Raw genomic sequence first — 19,706 nt, 5'->3', positions numbered from 1 at the left:
GGCAGCAGGTCCAGACCCAACCTTGCCTATGATGAGTGGCTTATACTGCAGTCTGCCCCAGGGAGTGGGGGCTAGTTGGTGACTAGCAGTAGCCTACAACTGAGGGGAGACCCAGAGGCAGAGTGTGGGGGTATTGCCAGGGGTCAGCACTCCAGATAATGGGGCACTGGGTCTGAGAGGGACATGGGGGGCCAAGCAGCAGCGGGACACCGTCCTGCAGAGGGTGCTCCGGAGGCTGGATGAGCTAATTCCCAGCGATAACCAGCAGGCAGTGCTTTAGGGGTGAGTCCCGCACCGTTACAGGGCGTATTCTAAGATCTATTTACATGAGCGTAGCCTGGAATGTTAGAGCTGTAAGGGGGCAGCACAAGTGTTTGTGTGTGGGCTTCTCTGCTCATGTGGTTTCCTGGGGCTCTTTCATATCAAATAGAGATCAACTATATTATTGGGGAGCATAATGGGACATGCTCTGTCCCTAGCCTCTGATGCCCCAGAAACCTCTCAGACTCTGTCTAGTAGGTGGCAACTTCATGTGAATTTATTTAAATCCCCTTCAGTCTCACACAGCAATGTATTTACAGTTTCTTTAGCCTTTTCCCACAGGGCCAGCGAGGAACAGGTCTCCCTTTCATTGAGATTTCAGCCCACATTGGGCTCATCTAACCCAGATCTTACTCCTCTCCACCCCCCACCCCCAATTTCCTTCCTGTGTCATTTTATACCCCTCAGCCAATGGCTAATTGGTTCATCAGCCCTCGCAGCCTGATCAGCTAATGAGCTGCGTATCCCCTATCCGCCTGCTCTCCAGGAACTGATTTGGTGCCTATGTTATCTGGGTGCTGGCTCACCTGTTAGCTTCCTGTACTCTGTCACAGGAAGTTATGATTTTGCTTCATATTGTTGGCAATTCTGGAAGTTCGGTGACTGATGAATGGATTATTTTTTTTCTTTACTTGCTCACTGCATCCCTGTCCTGCTGGGGCGATGTAGGGTACACCTGGTGCAGTCTCTGGAGCAGACGTCCATTTATTTCTTTGGATCATCATTGAGACTGAGCATCTGGGTGAGGTGGAAGAGGATTCTCCAGAACAGTGATGTAGTCACACTTTCCTACTTGGGGAATAGAGTTTAACTGCTGGGCCCTTGTGATCTGGTGCAGGGGGTTGAAGCACTGCTCAGGTTTGGCCCTAGTGGGGCAGTCAGCGGCACTGCTCCCTTCCTCCTTGGCTGTGGGGGGCACTGGCTAAGAGGGATGGGTGAGCTCTTACTCTCCTTCCACCCTCATGTCTGGGCTCCGAGGCAGCATGAGTCTCCGTCATTCTGGGGGAAGATCCCATTGCCTTCCCCTCCAACCCTGGGCTGTGCCCCTCCCACCTCAGCTCACAGTTACAGATGTGTGTTGGACTCCCCTCCCCCTCTGCCTGAGAGCTGACTTGAGCCAGTGGCAAGGAATGCAAAGGCCAGACTTAAGGGTGAGTGTATGCATTCCCAGAGCTGATTCCAACCCAGTGTCCCCTTATATCCAGCTCTCCCTGGGGGCCAGGCCCAGCTCAATGCTCTGCTAGGGATATGGCAGTAGTATTCCTGAGGGTCACTGGAGGTGTGACAGGGCAGCAGGGGGTGACTCAGACCAACAAAACCATAGGTTGTTGAAACACAACACGCAACCCAGGAGTGTACTATCTTGCTTATAAAACGGATACAATATCTATATTAAAGTCAAACAATCTTTTATTTAAAAACAAACTTAACTATTTTATTACATATCCTTCTACTTTGGAGAAAAAATAGCCACCCAGACAAGGTTCTATTAACTGTAAACATTAAACTGAATTTTTATTTTGTACAAAATGAAACATCAGCAAGCAAAGGTGGGTTTTTTTTGTTTTTTTTTTGTTTTTCATTTTTTGGAAAGAAACCAAATGTTTCCTCAACAAGTTTGAGTTTGGTTTCTGAAGCCCAACAGTTCCTAGCTGTAGAAAATTCTGAAAGCAATTGTGGACTCAACTGAGGCTGTTGGAAATGACCAGAATCTTCAGCTACCTAGGTCATCGACTTATGCTCTCAACTTTTGGCCTGATAGTTGGAAACAAAACCAGTGGAAGGAATTTAAGGAGAAGTACTCTTGACTGGACTGCAAGGCGAGAACTCGGTGAGTACGCATTAATGCTGTGAATTCACAAGGTAGCATTGCGTATATGAATTAAACCTAACACATTCTTCAAATCGTTCTTATACTAAATTATATGTATACTTCTAAATGAGTGTTCCATACACCTTGTAGCTTGCCTTCAGACGGTGTTGGTATTATTGTTATAAATCCAAAGAATGTTTTCACATTTTCTGTCTCCTAATGCAAAATGTTTTGACTCTCTCTGTGTGGGGTATATTGTAAGAATGATGGCTAACTGGTGCATCTGTTGACCTGCAGTGTGCCTGGCTTTTTTCTTTGACTGTTGTAATGTTAGCAATAAGCGACATGGCTGTGGTATTAGTGCTGCACTGGGATATTTTATTTAAAGCTTTTCTAAAGTGACCACATCTGTCTTGCATGCTGCCTGGGCCAACTGGAGTTTTTAAAGAAGGGGTTTCTCTTGATAATGCATGGTGCAACTACTGTGTTGAAGCGTCTTGCAATAAAAGTAGAAATATTAAGTTAACTTCAATTCTGAGGGATGCCAGGTGGATTCCAAAGCTCATGGGATAGTGCATATAATCCAAGAGCAGAGGAAAGCAAATGTGCTAAAAAGACCCTTGGAAGCAATTTCAGGAGTCATAGACGAGGCTGTATTTTGAACTGCTTATTACCTGGCCAAGAACAATCGCTCAGTCAGACCATGAACATCTGATTGAGTTACTGTAACTCAATGAAGGAAACATGGGGGAAATTTTGCATTAACAATATAGTGCAACAGGTATTATGAATCACTTTGCAACAGCGATGTGGAAATAGGTCACAACTGTGAACCATTTCAAAGGCTTTGTGGAAAACACCATAATATTTACAACCCATCTAACAAAAATGAACAGGAGCTCAATGAAGCAATGCCAGAGGTAGGGTCCCAAATTCAATGCATTGGATGAATCATGGCTGTACATTACGTGGCTAGTAGTTTTAGGACTGAATAAGCACTATGGATGTTATTTGGGGCCCTTGATCAGCATTCTGAAAATATTTTAATATGTCCTAATTGAGGGGGTCACTATAATGCTAACCTCACTTGCCAAGTGTGGGGTAGTAAAGGAACTTCAAGTGACGCTCTAACGGGGAGGATGATAGATGTTCCTATCTGGTGGTGCGGATTCTGTTTAAAAGACTGAGATGCTATTTGGGCCTTCTTCTCCACTGTTGAAAGACCAACCTAAATAGACTTAAATGATGGGCCTTATCTCTTCCCAAGAACTGAAATCACTTATATGCTGATCTAGGGGCTAAGCCTTAGATGTGGTATAGAGACAGTGTTGTGCTCAAAGGTGGTGTGGAGAAAACAGAGGCAAGGAGATTTCCCCACTACCCAGTGAAATCACTAAGAACTGGCCTAGCAGGTAGAACCTCAGAACATGGCCTTGCAGCTAATGGCAGCCCCAAAGGTGCCCCAATCCAGTAAATCCTGCCACTGTGATTACTAATAACTGGGTGAGGTGGTTGGGCACTATAGGATCAGACCAAGGACATCCCAGAGCAGCAGAGAGTGGTGAACAGCGACAGAGGTGGCAGCAACATAGCCGCAGCAGCAGAGGCATCACTTGCCCACCCCTCACACCTGTAGAGGCTGGAGGTGGACCCACCTGAATCTACCCTTGGACTCTGAGCCTTTGCTGACCTTGGACAACAAACTGTAAGTGGGGTGCAGAGGAGGGAAAGGGAGAATGGTGTGTTAAAGGGACATTCATCCACTGGACTTTCATCCTGCAAGGTGGGAAACAGTGAGGAAGTTGCTTTACTTATAATTTGCATTCTTTTGAGTCATTGGTGTGATGGTCCCTCTCCTCTTAATAAACGTTTTCTTCTTGTTACACATGGATTCCATGCTTATGAGTGGGGGAGTATTGCCTGCTAATGTGCCTGGGGGCGGGGGGTAATAGATTCTGAGACCAGAGGGACCATTGTGGTCATTTAGTCTGACCCCCCGTATAACACAGAACTTCCGCAAAATAATTCCTGGCGCATAGCTTTTAGAAAAACATTCACTCTTGATTTAAAATTTTCAGTGATGGAGAATCCACCAGAACTCTTAGTATGTTGTTCCATTGGTTAATTAATCTCAGGATTAAAAATTGACATTTTATTTCTAGTCTGAATTTGTCTAGCTTCAATTTCCAGCAATTGCATCGTCTTCCTCTGCTGGATTGAAGAGCCTATTATTAAGTATTTGTTCCCCATACATGTACTTGCATACTAATCCTCTTAATCTTCTTTGAGCTCCTGAAGCCTATTTATTTTAACAATCTATCACTGTAAGGCATATTTTTCTAATCCTTTAATCGTTGTTGTGGCTCTTCTCTGAACCCTCTCCGATTTAGCAACATCCTTTTTGAACTATAGGCACCAGAACTGGATACATTTTCCAGCAGTTGTTGCACCAGTGCCAAATACAGAGGTAAAAGAACCTCTCTGCTCCTACTTGAGATTTTGTTTATGCACCCAAGGGTCACATTAGCCCTTTTGGCCACAGCATCAAACTGGGAGCTCATGTTCTGCTTATTACTGATCACCACTCACAAATCTTTGGCAGAATCACTGTTTCCCAAGATAGTCCCCCATTCTGTAAGTATAGCCTATATTCTTATAATACTAATAATTAATCAAATATGGAGATATACCTATCTCATAGAACTGGAAGGGACCTTGAAAGGTCATCAAGTCCAGTTCCCTGCCTTCACTAGCAGGACCAATTTTTTTGCCCCAGATCCCTAAATGGCCCCCTCAAGGATTGAGCTCACAACCCTGGGTTTAGAGGGCCAATCCTCAAACCACTGAGCTATCCCTCCCCCCATATAGAACTTTATTCATAAATATATACATTAATATTTAAACATATTTTTTGCTTGCACTGTATCAGTGACCGCCCTCTTTGTTATTTACCACATCCTCAATTTGTGTGTCATCTGCAAACTTTGTCGGTGGTCGATTTGTCTTCTCCCAGTACACTGATAAAAATGTTAATTAGTGTAGGACCAAGAACTGATGTCTGAGGGACCCCACTGGAAACAACCACCAATGAAGATTCCCTGTTTACAGTTAGTTTGAGACCTTTCAGTTAGCCAGCTTTCCATCTACTTGATGTGGGTCATGTTAATTTTGTCTCATACCAGTTTTTCAGTCAGAATGTCATTCAGTACAAATGCAAAGTATATTACATACAATATTGCCTTTATCGACCAAATGTGTAATCTCATCAAAAGATAGTTTCTATATACCTATTTTCCATATACCCATGTTGATTGACACTAATTATATTACCATCGTTTAATTCTTAATGAATGGAGTCTTGTATCAGCCACTCCATTATCATGTATGGGATTGATATCTGACTGACAGGCCTATAAGTACCTGGATCATCCCATTTACCCTTTTAAAATATTGGCACATTAACTTTCTTCCAGTCTTCTGGAACTTCCCCAGTGTTCCAAGAATTATTGAAAATCAACAGGTGTAGCAAGCTCCTCAGCCAGTTCTTTTCAAACTCATGAATGCAAGTTATCTGGATCTGCTGGTTTTAAAATGTCTGACTTTAGGAGCTGCTCTTTAACATCCTCCTGACATAATAATGGAATGGAAAGAGTGTTGTATAACTACATCTGTTTCTCCCAAATATAGAACAAATATTTATTGAACACTTCTGCCTTTTCTGCATTATTGATAATTCTACCATTTCCATCTAGTAATAAACCAATACCATTGTCAGGATTCTTTCTTGAGGGCTCAGCTAATTGCTGGCTCATCATTTAGGAGTAAGGGAAATATCCCACCCTCTGACTCATCCACCTCAACCAAGCTTCACAATCATCATCACTGTGTACCAGTATTAAATTGTTTGTTTAAATTTGTGTGTGTGTGATATAGTCTTTTGTGGAGTGGAAAAATTTCCCTGGAACTTAACCCCCTCATTTACACTAATTCTTGTGGGGAAATTGGATTTGCTTAACAGTTTCGTGTAAAGTTGCATTTTTCAGGAATATACCTACAACATTAAGTGAGGAGTTACTGTAGCTCTAAACTATTAAGCAGTAATTTTGTCAGCCAGAGGAGCTGATCTTGATCTCAGATATACTGGTATGAAATCTTGATCCCATTGAAGTCAATGGGAGTTTTGCCATTGCCTACAGAGGGGCCAGGAATTCACCCACAGGGCTGGATTCTGCATGTTGCTGAGCACTTTAGCCCAATCTCTCAAGGCACTGAAACTCAAGTTTAAATTTAATAGGACTGCTCACATGCTTAACTTCTAAGGAACTAACATCATGCTTTAAATTAAGCACATGCTTAAGAGATTTACTAGATTGGGGCCAGAGTGCTCAGCATCTTGTTGAACCAAGCATGAAGTCAGAATTGGATCCAAAGAATAAGAAATCAGAGGTCTAACTAGAAATAAATCTGCAACATTTTAAAATGTATAATGAAAAAATTGTTTGAAAGGAAAAAGCTATCCATGTTGTTAATCTATGATAAAAGTCATCTACATCCTCCTTTAACTACATTTGAAATACTCCTCCTGTTCTAAAAGCAGTACTACTCTCCTAACTCCCTGCTGATGGAAGTGCTTTGTGAAGTTTGGTTTGCTGATATGCCACTGCTTTTAAAAATTTCCACCTGGAAACGACCGTGTCCTTGCAAAGAGCAGTTTGAGTTCTGGGATAGGGTGGAGACCAGATTCCAGGACCTCTAAGGCCCTGCCTCCACAAGTTCTTCACAGGCAGTTTTCTGCATCGATGTGGAAGCCTTACTGAAGATAGGGACACTCTGAATGCGAACAGGGGCCTGCATGCATGGAGCTCATGGCAGGATCAGGGTTTAAATGAGAATCAGAGGAGAGGACCTCATGGCAGCAAACCACTGCAAGCTCAAAAGCCTTTGAAGCAAAGGGATGTGCATGATGGGTTATATAATGTTAGACAATGAAAGGCCTGTCATCAGAACAGCTACTAAGTAAACACTCCTCACACATGGCTATATTTACTTTGCAGAGCAGCTTTGACATACAAGCTGGATACTCAAAATACTTCTGAAGATCACTTCATCTTAACAACTCATTTTAAATTGCTTTGTGAAAGCTGTTCACCAAGTCAGTTTCTGCCAATTTATTTTTAATGTTGAGAGGGGTTTGTTTGTTTTTTAAAAGAAAAAACTTGTTAGTTCAAAAGCATCTACCTTGCAGAAGATTATATAATTAATATCAGCAGCAGACCTGAAAAACAAACAAATTCACAAGCCATTTTCAAGATGACCTGAAATGACAGATGGGAGTTAGTGCCAGCACAATAAATAGGGAGACTTACTCCACTAGAATTCTTTGCATTTAGCAGAGATTGTCATGTGTCAATAGCAATAAGAGAACAGTAAGCGTCAATTGGCAAAGAAATTTGACACAAATAAGAGAACTGCAGACATAGCTTTAATTAGACAATTTAAATTATAAAACTTATATTTGAACACATCAGTACACTGTTGGTATCACATTTAAGTGTAATTATCAGTTGCATATATATATATATATAGCAGTGTTTCAGATGAGAGTACTATGTACAGAAAGTTATGGTACACAATCCCTTTATACAGAAGGAATACAGGCTATTTAAAAAAAAAAACACATGTAAAGTTAACACTAGCCAAAATGAAAAGGACTTCTCCATTCCTAGCACAGTGAGTAAACTAATGGACTTTCAGAGCCATGGGTGGTGTTATGACAGCACTGCACTATCAGTGGGAAGAGCTGTAAATGTCACCGTTCACACATGGTTGTTTACTTCACAGAACAGATTTTAAAAACACTGAATGAGAGGGGGTGGGTTGTATGTGCTGTAAGACTTGGGTCCAACCTGGTGGGACTGTGCTTGCACCTACCACAAACAGAGTTATTGGAAAGGATTACATTTCTGGGATTCTTGCAACTTCACCTTTTGAGGACAGCTGGCACTGTCACTAGAAAAGGAATTGGCTGCCCTTGCCATTTTCTGGGGAGTGTTCACATTGGTCATCAAACCTGCTAACTACTCACTTCCTACAAGACAGGTGTGAGATATCAATATTCCACTAACTAAGAAAGTGGCTAACAGTCAATGCATTAACAAACTAAAAAGAAATCTCTATCTGGCACTAGAGCAAACTTATCTTCAGCAAATGTCATTTATTGCAGTTTCACTTATAAGTGTGACATTGTGATCAGATGGATGCAGACAACATAACAGTTCTTTATATTTCTAATATTGCTTATTATGTTTCTTAATCCTTCAACGATTGCTTGCCGGGAAAATGACTCACTTGCCCATGGATCCAGTTGGAAGCAGCTCATTGTCCTTGTTAGGCAGTGATCATGAAGTGCTCATTGCTGTTTATTGTGCAGTTGTACACATGACTGGAATTGGCTGCCCTAGTAATCCACAACACTGACATTTTATAGTATAGAAATGAGTTTGCAAAACCTAGCTGTGAGAGAGACACTGCTAGATTCTGGGTTGGTGTAAACTGATGTAAATTCACATCAGAAAAGCTATGCAGACTTACACCAACAGACAATCTGATCCAGAAAGAGTGCCACTATAATATCTGCAGAGTTGCGGGAGCCGTGTCATTTCTGTATGTAGAAGGGTACTACAAGGAAATACAGGGTAAGAACAAATGGTCAGTTTTCACAAATGGAGAAAGGAAAACAGTGGGGGATCCCCCAAGGATCTGTATGGAGACCTGTGCTCTTCATCATATTTATGAATTATCTGGAAAAGGGAATAAACAGTTTACAGATGATGCAGTTAGTTATTCAAAATAGTTAAGTCCAAAGCTGACTAACAAGAGTTACAAAGGAATCTCACAAAATTGGGTGATGGGGGAGGGGTGGAAATGGCAGCTGAAACTCAACATTGATAAGTACAAAAATAATGCACACTGGGGAAAAATAATCCCAACTATACATATATAATGATGGGGTCTAAATTAGCTGTTACCACTCAAAAGAGATTTTTGGAGTCACTGGGGATAGTTCTCTGAAAACTTCAGCTTAATACACAGCAGTGTTCTAAAAGGCTAACAGTATATTAGGAAAGGGACAGAAAATAAAACAAAGTATCATAATGTTGCTATTACTTGCTGGTCTGTAGTCATCTGAGCAATGGAAAGGTGTCAAAAAAAGGGGGAAAAGCATTGTTGGCATCCTTAGAAACTCTTCAAGAGTTTAATACAACTTTTTCCATTGTAGAAGCTAAAGACACTTCAAAACAAATGCATACGTGCACAGGCAGAACCTACATTTTCTGGTGTGTATTTGGAATTCTGGATTAGCATAAATTGTCAATGCAACAAGTTATATTGTATAAAGATCATAAATGGCCCAAACCCCCAAATGCCACATATACATATGAAAGTGTTCAAAAAGGCAGTATCCCTGCTGTGTGATGCTTAAAATGCACTTGTCAGACCATATCTTGTACCCCATAGACAAACACCAGGCTTTAATGACCACCGTTTATCCACAACTAGGTGTCCTAAATCCCTCACATGTCACTGAAGTACATGCCCACCTACAAATCAAATACATTATGAGAGTATGTTTTAGTGACAGTTTGGCACTCTGCTTTCTATAGAATAAATTAGCTTAGTTTTTGGTCTCCTCTCTACTTTCCTTCACTGCCTCACTCTTCAATCTCCCAGTGCTTTCCCTCCAATGAACTTTTCTGCACTTCTTCCTCCACCACTCCAAAGCTCTCTCCATTCATCCATCCCTTTCTTTCTTCACTCTGCTCTGTTTCTGTTCCATTCTCCACCTTCAGTCGGTGCCCTCCTTTGGCTAACCTTCCCCCACCCCGATCTTGATTTTCCTCCCTGCCATTCTCTCTCTCGGATTATTTCTTGCTGCCTATTGAGTAATTGCCTGCACCTTTTCTCCTCTCAAGTTTCCCTGCTTTGGGCTCTCTTCCTGTTGCTTCTTGAATCCTGCCTGCAGTTGTGTGCGTTAGTAAGGTGGTGCTGCTGATAAAACAGTAGAACCTCAGAGTAACAAACGGACTGGTCAACCCCATACCTCATTTGGAACCTGGAGTATGCAATCAGGCAGCAGACACAAAAAAGCAAATACAGTACAGTACTGTGTTAAACTAATAAAAGAGAAGCTTTTAAAAAATTTGACAAGGTAAGGAAAGGGTTTCTGTGCATATTTCATTTAAATTAAGATGGTTAAAAGCAGCATTTTTCTTCTGTATAGTAAAATTTCAAAGTTGTATTAAGTCAATGATCAGTTGTTACAAACATTTCAATGAACAACCTCCATTCCCAAGATGTTTGTAATTCTGAGGTTCTACTGTAGTAGCCTTGGTGGCTGGCTTCTCTCCTTGTTCTGCTCTGCAGTGAGACAGTCAACAGAGTGCTGATGAGCCAGCAAAGGATCAGCTTTTCAAAACATGGAGTGATATCCTGACTCTACTAAGATTAATGGTAGTTTCCATTGGCTTCAACTGGGCCAATTTTACTCAAGCCCTAACATATCACTTGCCCAGAATTAAACTCAAGGTATGCCACATGCAAAATTGTGCATTCAAGATCAGAAACTAAATTGAGCCTTTTCTGAAAACCTGGTCCGAAATAAAATAAACGGAGACAGAATGCTATAGGACTGAAGTCATTTTTTAATTTGACTGATGTTGAGAATTGCTATTTTTACCTTTGAATTTAAAAAGTGCTTTGAAACCGTAAAATAGCACTGTTCTTACAGGTAACAGAAGGCAGAGTCCTGAAATAGAATCCTACAATTTAAGTTAATAGACAACAGCATGTTGTTGTTTTTTAATCAGGATTGTTTTGAACAGACTACCAAGAAAATTAACTGTAAAAGCTCAGTATTTCACTAATTGACTGCTAGACTATACTACATTATAAAGTAGTTTTTAGAGGATGAGGTTTGAAAAAGAGAGAAGCTTTCTCTCAAGTCACAAAGATTTCCTATGACTTGTCTAAAAACAGAGTTCTGTTTTTCAGATTACTAAAACATCTAAATAACAGAAAGAAAATTGCTTAAATCATATTCCTTTGTATGAAAACCACTTCTCCCAATAGTCGGTTGGATTAACCATTTAATCCTTTGTTTCAAAGTTAACCCATTTGGGTTTCTGGAAGCTGCTTTAAACACAAAGACTACTGCCTCTGATTGTCTTTTCACACCAGTTTATACTGGTGGAAGTCTAGCAACTTCAATGGAATTACTTCTGATGTACACCACTGAGTGAGAGGATAGTCAAGCCCAGTATATTAATGTCTGATGATAGAGACAAGGTAGGTGAGATATCTTTTATTGGACCAACTTCTGTTGGTGGATGGGACAAGCTTTTGAGCTTCAGAGAACTCTTCCTCATTTCTGGAGAAGGTAACCAGAGCGTCTAAGAAATGTATAATGCTATATAATGATGGCATCTACTGTTTACCTGCTTATGATAAATATTTTAAATAGCCAGAATTGGAATTGCAGAAGCTTTGGGGAAGGCCTATACCCTAGAATCAGTGTGCTGTATATTTCACTCCCTGTTATTTATGCGCTTGGAGCAGGGCATGAGAAATACACTTGTACACACAGCAGAGAGAAGGAAATCTTCCATGGCAATCGTGGGGGCCATTACTGCAGAACTTAAGCTTTCTTTTCAAAAAGACAGCATCAATTTAAGGTTCTAGCACTTATCATTGTAGAAATAATATTTCAAATGGAAACTGATATAGTTCTGGGAGTTGGGGACTTCATGCTTATCAGGCACCAAGAAGTCTGAGGCTAATATGAAGGGTGGAGCCCCCACGCTAGCTTCTGGGACAATCCAGCAGCTGGGGATGGAAGACATTTCACCAGGGTTTTGCTCCTGACCTTCACTTCTGCCTCGCTTTCATGTGAGAATCTAAGGCTGGGCAACACTAGTGGGAGGGTTCGAACTAAGATACGCAACTTCAGCTACACTATTCGCATAGCTGAAGTCTAAGTATCTTGGTTCGACTTATCTGGCCATCCTCATGGCGGTGAGTCGACTGCTGCGGCTCCCCTGTCGACTCCGCTTACTCCTCCTGCTGAGGTGGAGTATGGGCATCGATTCATGGTTCGATTTATTGTGTGCAGACAAGATGTGATAAATCGATTCCCGATACATCCAACACTATCCGCCGATCCGGCAGGTAGTATAGACGTACCCTAAGTGGTTTACTGCTCTGGCTAGTATGTATGTGTTTATGAAATAAATACACAAATACATGGCATTTCATGACAATCTTTAGAGTAAGGTCTATAGAACCCTGTTGATTTTAGCTCTATTAAATTGTGTAGCGTTAATTCACTGTGGACTTGAACTATGTACGCTGGTAGCAATTTATGAAAGTAACTGGTTTATAATAAAGTTAAGAGCCATAACACTAAATAAGTCACAGATGTTTTTTACTGTAATATACATGTATGACAAACATAAGTAAGTGAAAATCTAACTTCACTATGGGTCTAATCGAATGCCCATGAAATTAACATCAAGAGTCCTTCCATTGACTTATCTTAGAAAATAAAGCTAAAGTTGCAATCCAGGAGACATCCCTCACCACCGAGATAGGAACTGGGGAAGCTATTTAAAAAATGAGTACAAACTGAGATGAATTGAGTATTTTGCTGCCTGATATTTTTATTTAAAAGATTTTCGTGTAAATTTTGCAGCTGATGGAAGAAAATTATTTTTTATTCAATGGCGATCTTTGATGAGTAAAACAGACTAAATGAGTCGTCAACACCTGGGGGACACTGCAGGTAACTGTCAGCCCTGTCCTGGAGAAAAAGCTTTCTACAGGCATAATGTAAAGATATTAGACACCCTTAGTGCACATGCCCTGGAGAGCACACACAATGTTCAGGAGGTATGAAGGTATGAAAGCAATCAGAGAGGAATCATATGTGGTGATTAAGCTAAATGAATTCAATGCATGGCACCTCTGTGTACAGAATTATATTTTAGTAGGTTTATGATTTGAAAGCATGCATATGTTAAGTGGAAGAAAAGATACTACATGTGGGAATAAGAGGGGACATCTGGTCAAGCTACTCTGCAAACCTAGATTAATTTTCATCCCTTCAGCAAAATCTGGTTGTTTCTGCTCAATGGTACATACAGCAAATCTGATACACTGAATCATAACCTCCTTCCAGTCTTGCTATTTAGACATACTTGTTCCAGTCCAAATCCTCAGCTAGTGTAAATTGATAAAGCTCCATTTACTTCAGAGGAGTTCTCCGTGCTTACACCAGTTGAGGAACTGGCCCATTTTACCGTATGGGTAGCATTGCCTTTGCACACTTGACTTCCCTGTGTGCCTGAGACCTCTTATTTCCCTTATCCGAGGATAATACTTCTCTACATTGGCTATAGGAATCTACAAATTAGTACAGTGTTCATGGCAATGTTTATGCCAAAGATAATGAGGCAATTTTGGAGGAGAGGAAGGGAGGTGTAAATTGCATGATAGAGAATGGCTCTAAGGGAGCTGCAAATGATGCAACTTGCACCTTTTGTCAGCCCCTTACAGAGTAAATTACACCAATTTAGACTCTTAGCTTAATATCTTATACGGAACACCAGAAAGTGCCCCAGTCAAAACAGTAGGTTACATTTATTTCAGATAAGCCTAAGGAAACCTAGTTTTATACATTAAATATAGATATGTAAAAAAACCCCACTGCTCATGAAAATTTAGAACATGGGTGCAGATCTTCAGATGGTATCAATTGTCATAGTTCCACAGGCTTCAATGGAGCTATGACCAATGACACCAACTGAAGATCTGCCCCAACTCCCTTGGCACTCATATGAATGAATCCAGTACTTAAAATGAACACCACAAGCTAATGAATTGCTCCTATTTAACACTTTGGGGCTAGGGCTTGTTCCTGAAAGTATTCGGGACATTGTGATTACCTCGTAAGGCAATAGGAATAGAGGGTGCTCAGAATCTTGCAGGACAGGCCTCATCCTTCTGCTGGAAGCTACGACAGTACTGTGATGCTCCTATCCATCATGGGCTGATTCAGGCAGACTAGTAGGCTGCAGCCAAACGGAACTGTATGTGAATTAACTGTGTTATTTCACTGATTTCTTTGGCATATTTTACTGCAGGGTTCTGATGATTTCCTTGAATTCAGCCATTATTTATGAGATGGTGTAGTACAGGGGTAGGCAACCTATGGCACACATGCCAAAGGCGGCACGCGAGCTGATTTTCAATGGCACTCACACTGCCTGGGTCCTGGCCACCGGTCCAGGGGGCTCTGCATTTTAATTTAATTGTAAAATGAAGTTTCTTAAACATTTTAAAAATCTTATTTACTTTACATACAATAGTTTAGTTACATTTATAGACTTATAGAAAGAGATCTTCTAAAAACATTAAAATGTATTACTGGCATGTGAAACCTTAAATTAGAGTGAATAAATGAAGACTCGGCACACCACTTCTGCAAGGTTGCCGACCCCTGGTGTAGTATATAATTTAATTAAGATAATTTTAAAAAATAATTTTTAGACTGTCTAGAATATGCTCAAATTGTACTTTTCCTCCTTCCCCAAATCCATGTAGAACATTTATGTTATCAAAGGGAGCATCAGTTCTGTATTTGTGATGTCCAGGAATGTTACAGGAACAGTTTGAACTACAGACTTTGTGCAGTGGTAGAATACCCAAGGTCAGGGAATGCTCTAGCTCAGAGATTCTCAAACTGGGGGTTGGGACCCCTCAGGGGATCGTGAGGTATTACATGGGGGGGTCGCAAGCTGTCAGCCTCCACCCCAAACCTCACTTTGCCTCCAGCATTTAGAATGGTGTAAAATATATAAAAATGTGTTTTTAATTTATAAGGGGTGGGGGGGGGGGCAGGTTGCACTCAGAGGCTTGCTATGTAAAAGGGGTCGCCAGTAAAAAAAGTTTGAGACCCACTGCTCTAGCTGATCTATTAGGCTTTCTTTTCTCTTTCCAATTTCTACTATTTTTATTCTAGACACATGAAAATAATCACAGGCCAAATCCTCCTTGCATTGTTCATGTAAATAGTTCTAATGAAATCTGTGGAACTAGTCAAGCAAATAAGACTAGCAGGATTTAGCACTTCTTGGCTAAGCAAATCAAGGAAAAACCGCACCCCAGAAATGTAACATCTAACAACCATCTTTAAGAGTCTTTATTGTTAAATCAAACCACCTCTGTCACTACCAGTTGAAAACAATAGTTAAAACAGTTCTGTGGCCAGCAGCACTAACAAATATTAGGCCCCTATTTTTGAAAATCATGTCAAAAAATGAGACTCCTAAACAAAATGATCTGATTCTATGAGCTGCTAAATACTTAGCAACTCCCAGTGACTCTAATGTGAGCTGCTGGGTGAGGCCAGCACTTTTGCAAATCAGGCCATTTATTTTACATTACAAGTAGATTCAGGAGGTTAACTTAGGCTTCTATTTTTCAAAGTCTTGGCCTTTGACCTGAATCATCAAAAGCAAGGTTATTTTAAAATGTTTTACTCTTTAAATTAAAAGAAAGTACAAGATGTTTAAAAGTTTATCAGACTGATTCAACCCTATTAAAATTCTTATTCTTGGAACCAAAACACACACACACACTCTCTTATATATATATATATATATATATATATATATATATAAAAAAAATAAGCTTCTGTAGTAACAGTCCTACTTCAGCCAAGACACTCTCCAGTGCTTTGTGGCACCTCTCATTTGTTACAATACAACAAACATACCTACTAAAACCACTGGTTCAGTGGCTGTGTGCACACCCTCCCAATTCAAACATTTTCTCTTGATTACAGTTCTTGTAGTAAGTGATAGCTAGTGAAGTGGATGGCATTGAGTTTTTACAAGGTAGCCAAAGCAAAAGGGATCTCTAATGGTTCATTGTAAGGGCCAGATTCTTGCCTTGGTGCATACACAAGGTCTGTCACTGAAGTGTACAGGAATCATTCACACACGTCGGCGGATAGAATTTGACTTTAAAGCCTGAGCTTACATTCCTTGCAAAACCAAATTCCCATTTATTTAATGGCAGCTTTAGCTGTATACACAGTTTTGAGGTTTAATTCGCATTAGACCTGATTTTGATTTTCTGCCTGTGTTTAAACTGGGGTAACTACTGGCATCGGGTCAGATTCTAGCCCATTGTTTCTTTGATGTAACTTTTTATGCTATTTTAAAAAATTAATAAACTTGGCATTTGTTTCAGCTACTGCATCTACCTTCAACAAAGCTTTCCAGTTAAAACTAATTAGTTTTTAACAAATTTCATAACTATAAAACTGGTTAAAAAGAAATCCAGGTCAATTTTTGTAACAAACTAAAAGGCTACATAATAATTAAAAAAATAAGGCTTTAACTCAATGAAAAAACTCAAATTAAAGCAACTTACAGCTTTAAAAAAGATCAAAAGAAAATTACTTCTCTAAATGGGTTTATAATGCCAATCTGTGCAAGCAAAATGGACATTTTTGGAGTTATTCTTGTCTTCCAGATAAATAGTGTCCACAACTAATCTTTTTAAAGAAGCCCTTTTACCTAACAGTAATAATGATACTGGTTTTCTGTTCAATTATAATTTTAGACCTAAAACATGTGGACATTTAAACACAGGAGGAGTTCTGTTAAACTCAATGAGTGAAATTCTGGCCTCAGTGAAATCAACAGAAGTTTTGTTATTGACTTTAATGGGGCTGGGATTTCACCCAATGATGTTAATCATATGCATAAACTTCCTCAGAATTGGGACCTTACATAATTCTCTGAATGTACAACAAATCAAGTATGTGCATAATCCAGGATGGCTTCTCTCTGTTTTACTGTGCAACTATGTAAATTTCATTTACTTAACACTGCAAGGGGATGACAATTTCTTGCACTCAGATTAACAGTTGTCCAGAATTTTGTTAACTTTAACAAAATGGATCTCTGGCTCAGATCCGATTTGCCAAATCCATTTGTACAGTGAAGTTAAGACCCCATAAAATATGTGATTATAAAACTATGAACACAACTTTTATCATAGGCAACATATTACTATTTTAAAAAAATATATTTCTATTTGAAAACCTTGGCTACAGCACCCCCAGGAGAGGAATCCAGAGCAGGGGCTGATGAAAATAACAACAGAACAAAATTCTGCTCAGTGTAGGAGTGTGGCTCCTTTTACTTCAATAGGAGCAGCATGAGAAGATCAAAAGCAGAATTCGGTTCACAAAATTCCACTCATGTAATTTTTAGCATTTTCTTTTTAATACAAACACAGCCAGCAGAGTTCTCAGTGGAGTATGTGTAAACTGAGACAATGCTAATTAAGTGAAGGGAAACCACCTCTCTTCACAAAGCAGTAACAGTTGACAGAGCTATGGATGTCAGTCCTGCAGAATTATCCCTGTGCCTCTATTCACATCTGACCTGAGTCAGCAGTCTTCCAATTTCACAAACTACTGTACTTGTTATAGTAGCATATGGAAATTGTTACACATAGGAGAGTCACTATATCGAGAGTGGGTCACCTGTGTGCTCACTTGCATGCTTACGAGAAAAAACAGTCTTCCAGCACACAGGTATCTGACAGGCGTCTTAGCCACCACCAAATATAGCCCAGGCATTCCGGTGACTGCAGGAAAGCTGCCCCCCCACACTTAGCGGCCATATGCCATTTGCCCAGCAAAGCCAGAATACTTACTGGAATAGCACAGTCAAATGACCATCAAATTGTTTTGGAAGAAAGCTGCCATAGTTGAGCAGAAGCTACATTTATGAAGTTCAATAGCTGTTATTTTAACAGGGCAAAGGGATTCCCATTGCTAAACGCAATTAGACTAGATTACAGACAATCCATTTGCTAAACAGTCTACTCTCAAAATTTCAATTTTTTAAAAATAGTTAAGTCATACATAGCCAAACTGGGCTCTGCTACATCAGGGTAATCCCCAGGGCAGTTTCTGCTTCCCTTATTCACACTGAATAGTAACTGATGCAAGGGGTCAGATACTGTGGCCTTATCCAGCAAAGCATTTATACACAAGCTTTACTTTAAGCATGTGAGCAATGCCATTGTCTAACAGATTTCACCTTCAAATCATGAGGACAACTGCTGTGTTTAAGTTATTTGCAAGATCGAGCCCTACCTCTAGAAGTAGTTCTACCAACATCAATGGGGCTAATGGTAGAGTTGAATTCTATTGAAAGTGATTAAGGGAAGCAGAATTAGCCCCATAACTTTGGAAATCTTTTAAAACAGCCAAATGATGAGCTCTAAAATTTGAGGTGGAAAGTCATACCCAAATAACAGATATTATGTAATGGCTTTGTATGATGTCTTTTCAACTGCTATACGCACGAGTTTGACACGCACCTCACATGTTAAAGTGTACTTGCCAGCAAAACAATTGTTTTCAAACACATCAACAGACCAATTTTATTGCAGTGGGGGGGGGGGGGGGGGAGAACCCATAGATGTCAAGATAGCATCAGTTTGAGTTCTCTCCCCTCCCCATTAACCACTGTTTTTTAACAGCCAATTGTAATGTGAATTTTTTATGAGAGAGCTTAGTAGCCCACATATATTGCTATAAACATGTTCTAGCATAGACAGCACAGTAAATATACTGAGCAGAAATCTGCAGTTTTTGGCATAAACCAAGTTCTTCATGCTGTTTTTCATCTTCTGTATCATAACTAGCACCACTTTCTATTAACCATCAAAACTATAACTGTCATGATAAACTAATTTTATCCAGACTGCAGTAGCTGAAGACTTATAAAGGATTCACATTCTTGCCAGATCCCCTTCCATGACCATACAGATTTTACACTTCCATTCCTCAACATCCTGGAATTAAACAGATTATTTGCTAGAATACCAAAGCCAGTGAAAATGTAATCTATAGACAAATGTGAAACATCAAGAGTGGGCATTTTTTTTAAAAAAGGAGTATCATCTCACCCTTTATCCCATTTTGTGTACACATTAATTTCACACCTTTGGAAAGCACCTCTTCCATGGCAAGCAAAATATTGATGATTCGCATTGGCTTTTTATCACAGTGATCCATTAGGAAAGCAGTCATGTGCTGAACAAGGTTTTCATCCAGATGTGCTTGTTGAATCTTCAAAGAATTTTTCTAGGGTTCTGACTCCTGTTTAAAAGAGGGAGGGGGAGGACAAAAATCAACTAACTGTGTAGTTCTTTATTCTTCTTTGGGTCTGGGGATACTTATTACAGCTTGAACTCATATTTGTTCATACAAGTATAACTGGATGAACAAATATACCTTCCAAATATCAAATTAGAGGACTGTGCATTTGCAATTACAACTGAAATTTTCCACACCAAATACAGTACCTGAGCATTCCCATGCAATATCTAAGGGACAGCAACAACTGGAAGATCATACTTCTGTCTGAAATCGTTACCCACTTTTATTATAAGTAACACCCAAGATCACTGTATAACTGCAAGAACC

General features: G+C 40.0%; 1 protein-coding gene across 2 annotated transcripts in view; it reads right to left on the bottom strand.

The window, feature by feature from the left end:
* Positions 1-7,594: 7,594 nt before the first annotated feature.
* SH3BGRL2 (SH3 domain binding glutamate rich protein like 2) overlaps positions 7,595-19,706 on the bottom strand; it is a 66,785-nt gene continuing 54,673 nt past the window's right edge. The window contains exons 4-5 of one of the 2 annotated variants that reach the window (XR_010599496.1): positions 19,187-19,379; positions 7,595-8,934 (exon numbers count right to left, since the gene is read on the bottom strand). Coding sequence is in view for 1 of the 2 variants with exons in the window: in XM_005299608.4 (XP_005299665.1) it covers positions 19,365-19,379 (15 nt within the window). In the remaining variant the exon portion in view is untranslated. Of the gene's footprint in view, positions 8,935-15,473; positions 19,380-19,706 lie in introns of those variants that run through there. The other variant, XM_005299608.4, reaches the window with a different exon arrangement.

This window comes from Chrysemys picta, chromosome 3 (genome assembly GCF_011386835.1).
Source record: "Chrysemys picta bellii isolate R12L10 chromosome 3, ASM1138683v2, whole genome shotgun sequence".
NCBI lineage: Eukaryota > Metazoa > Chordata > Testudines > Emydidae > Chrysemys > Chrysemys picta.
This window is presented reverse-complemented; position numbering and strand designations above follow the sequence as displayed.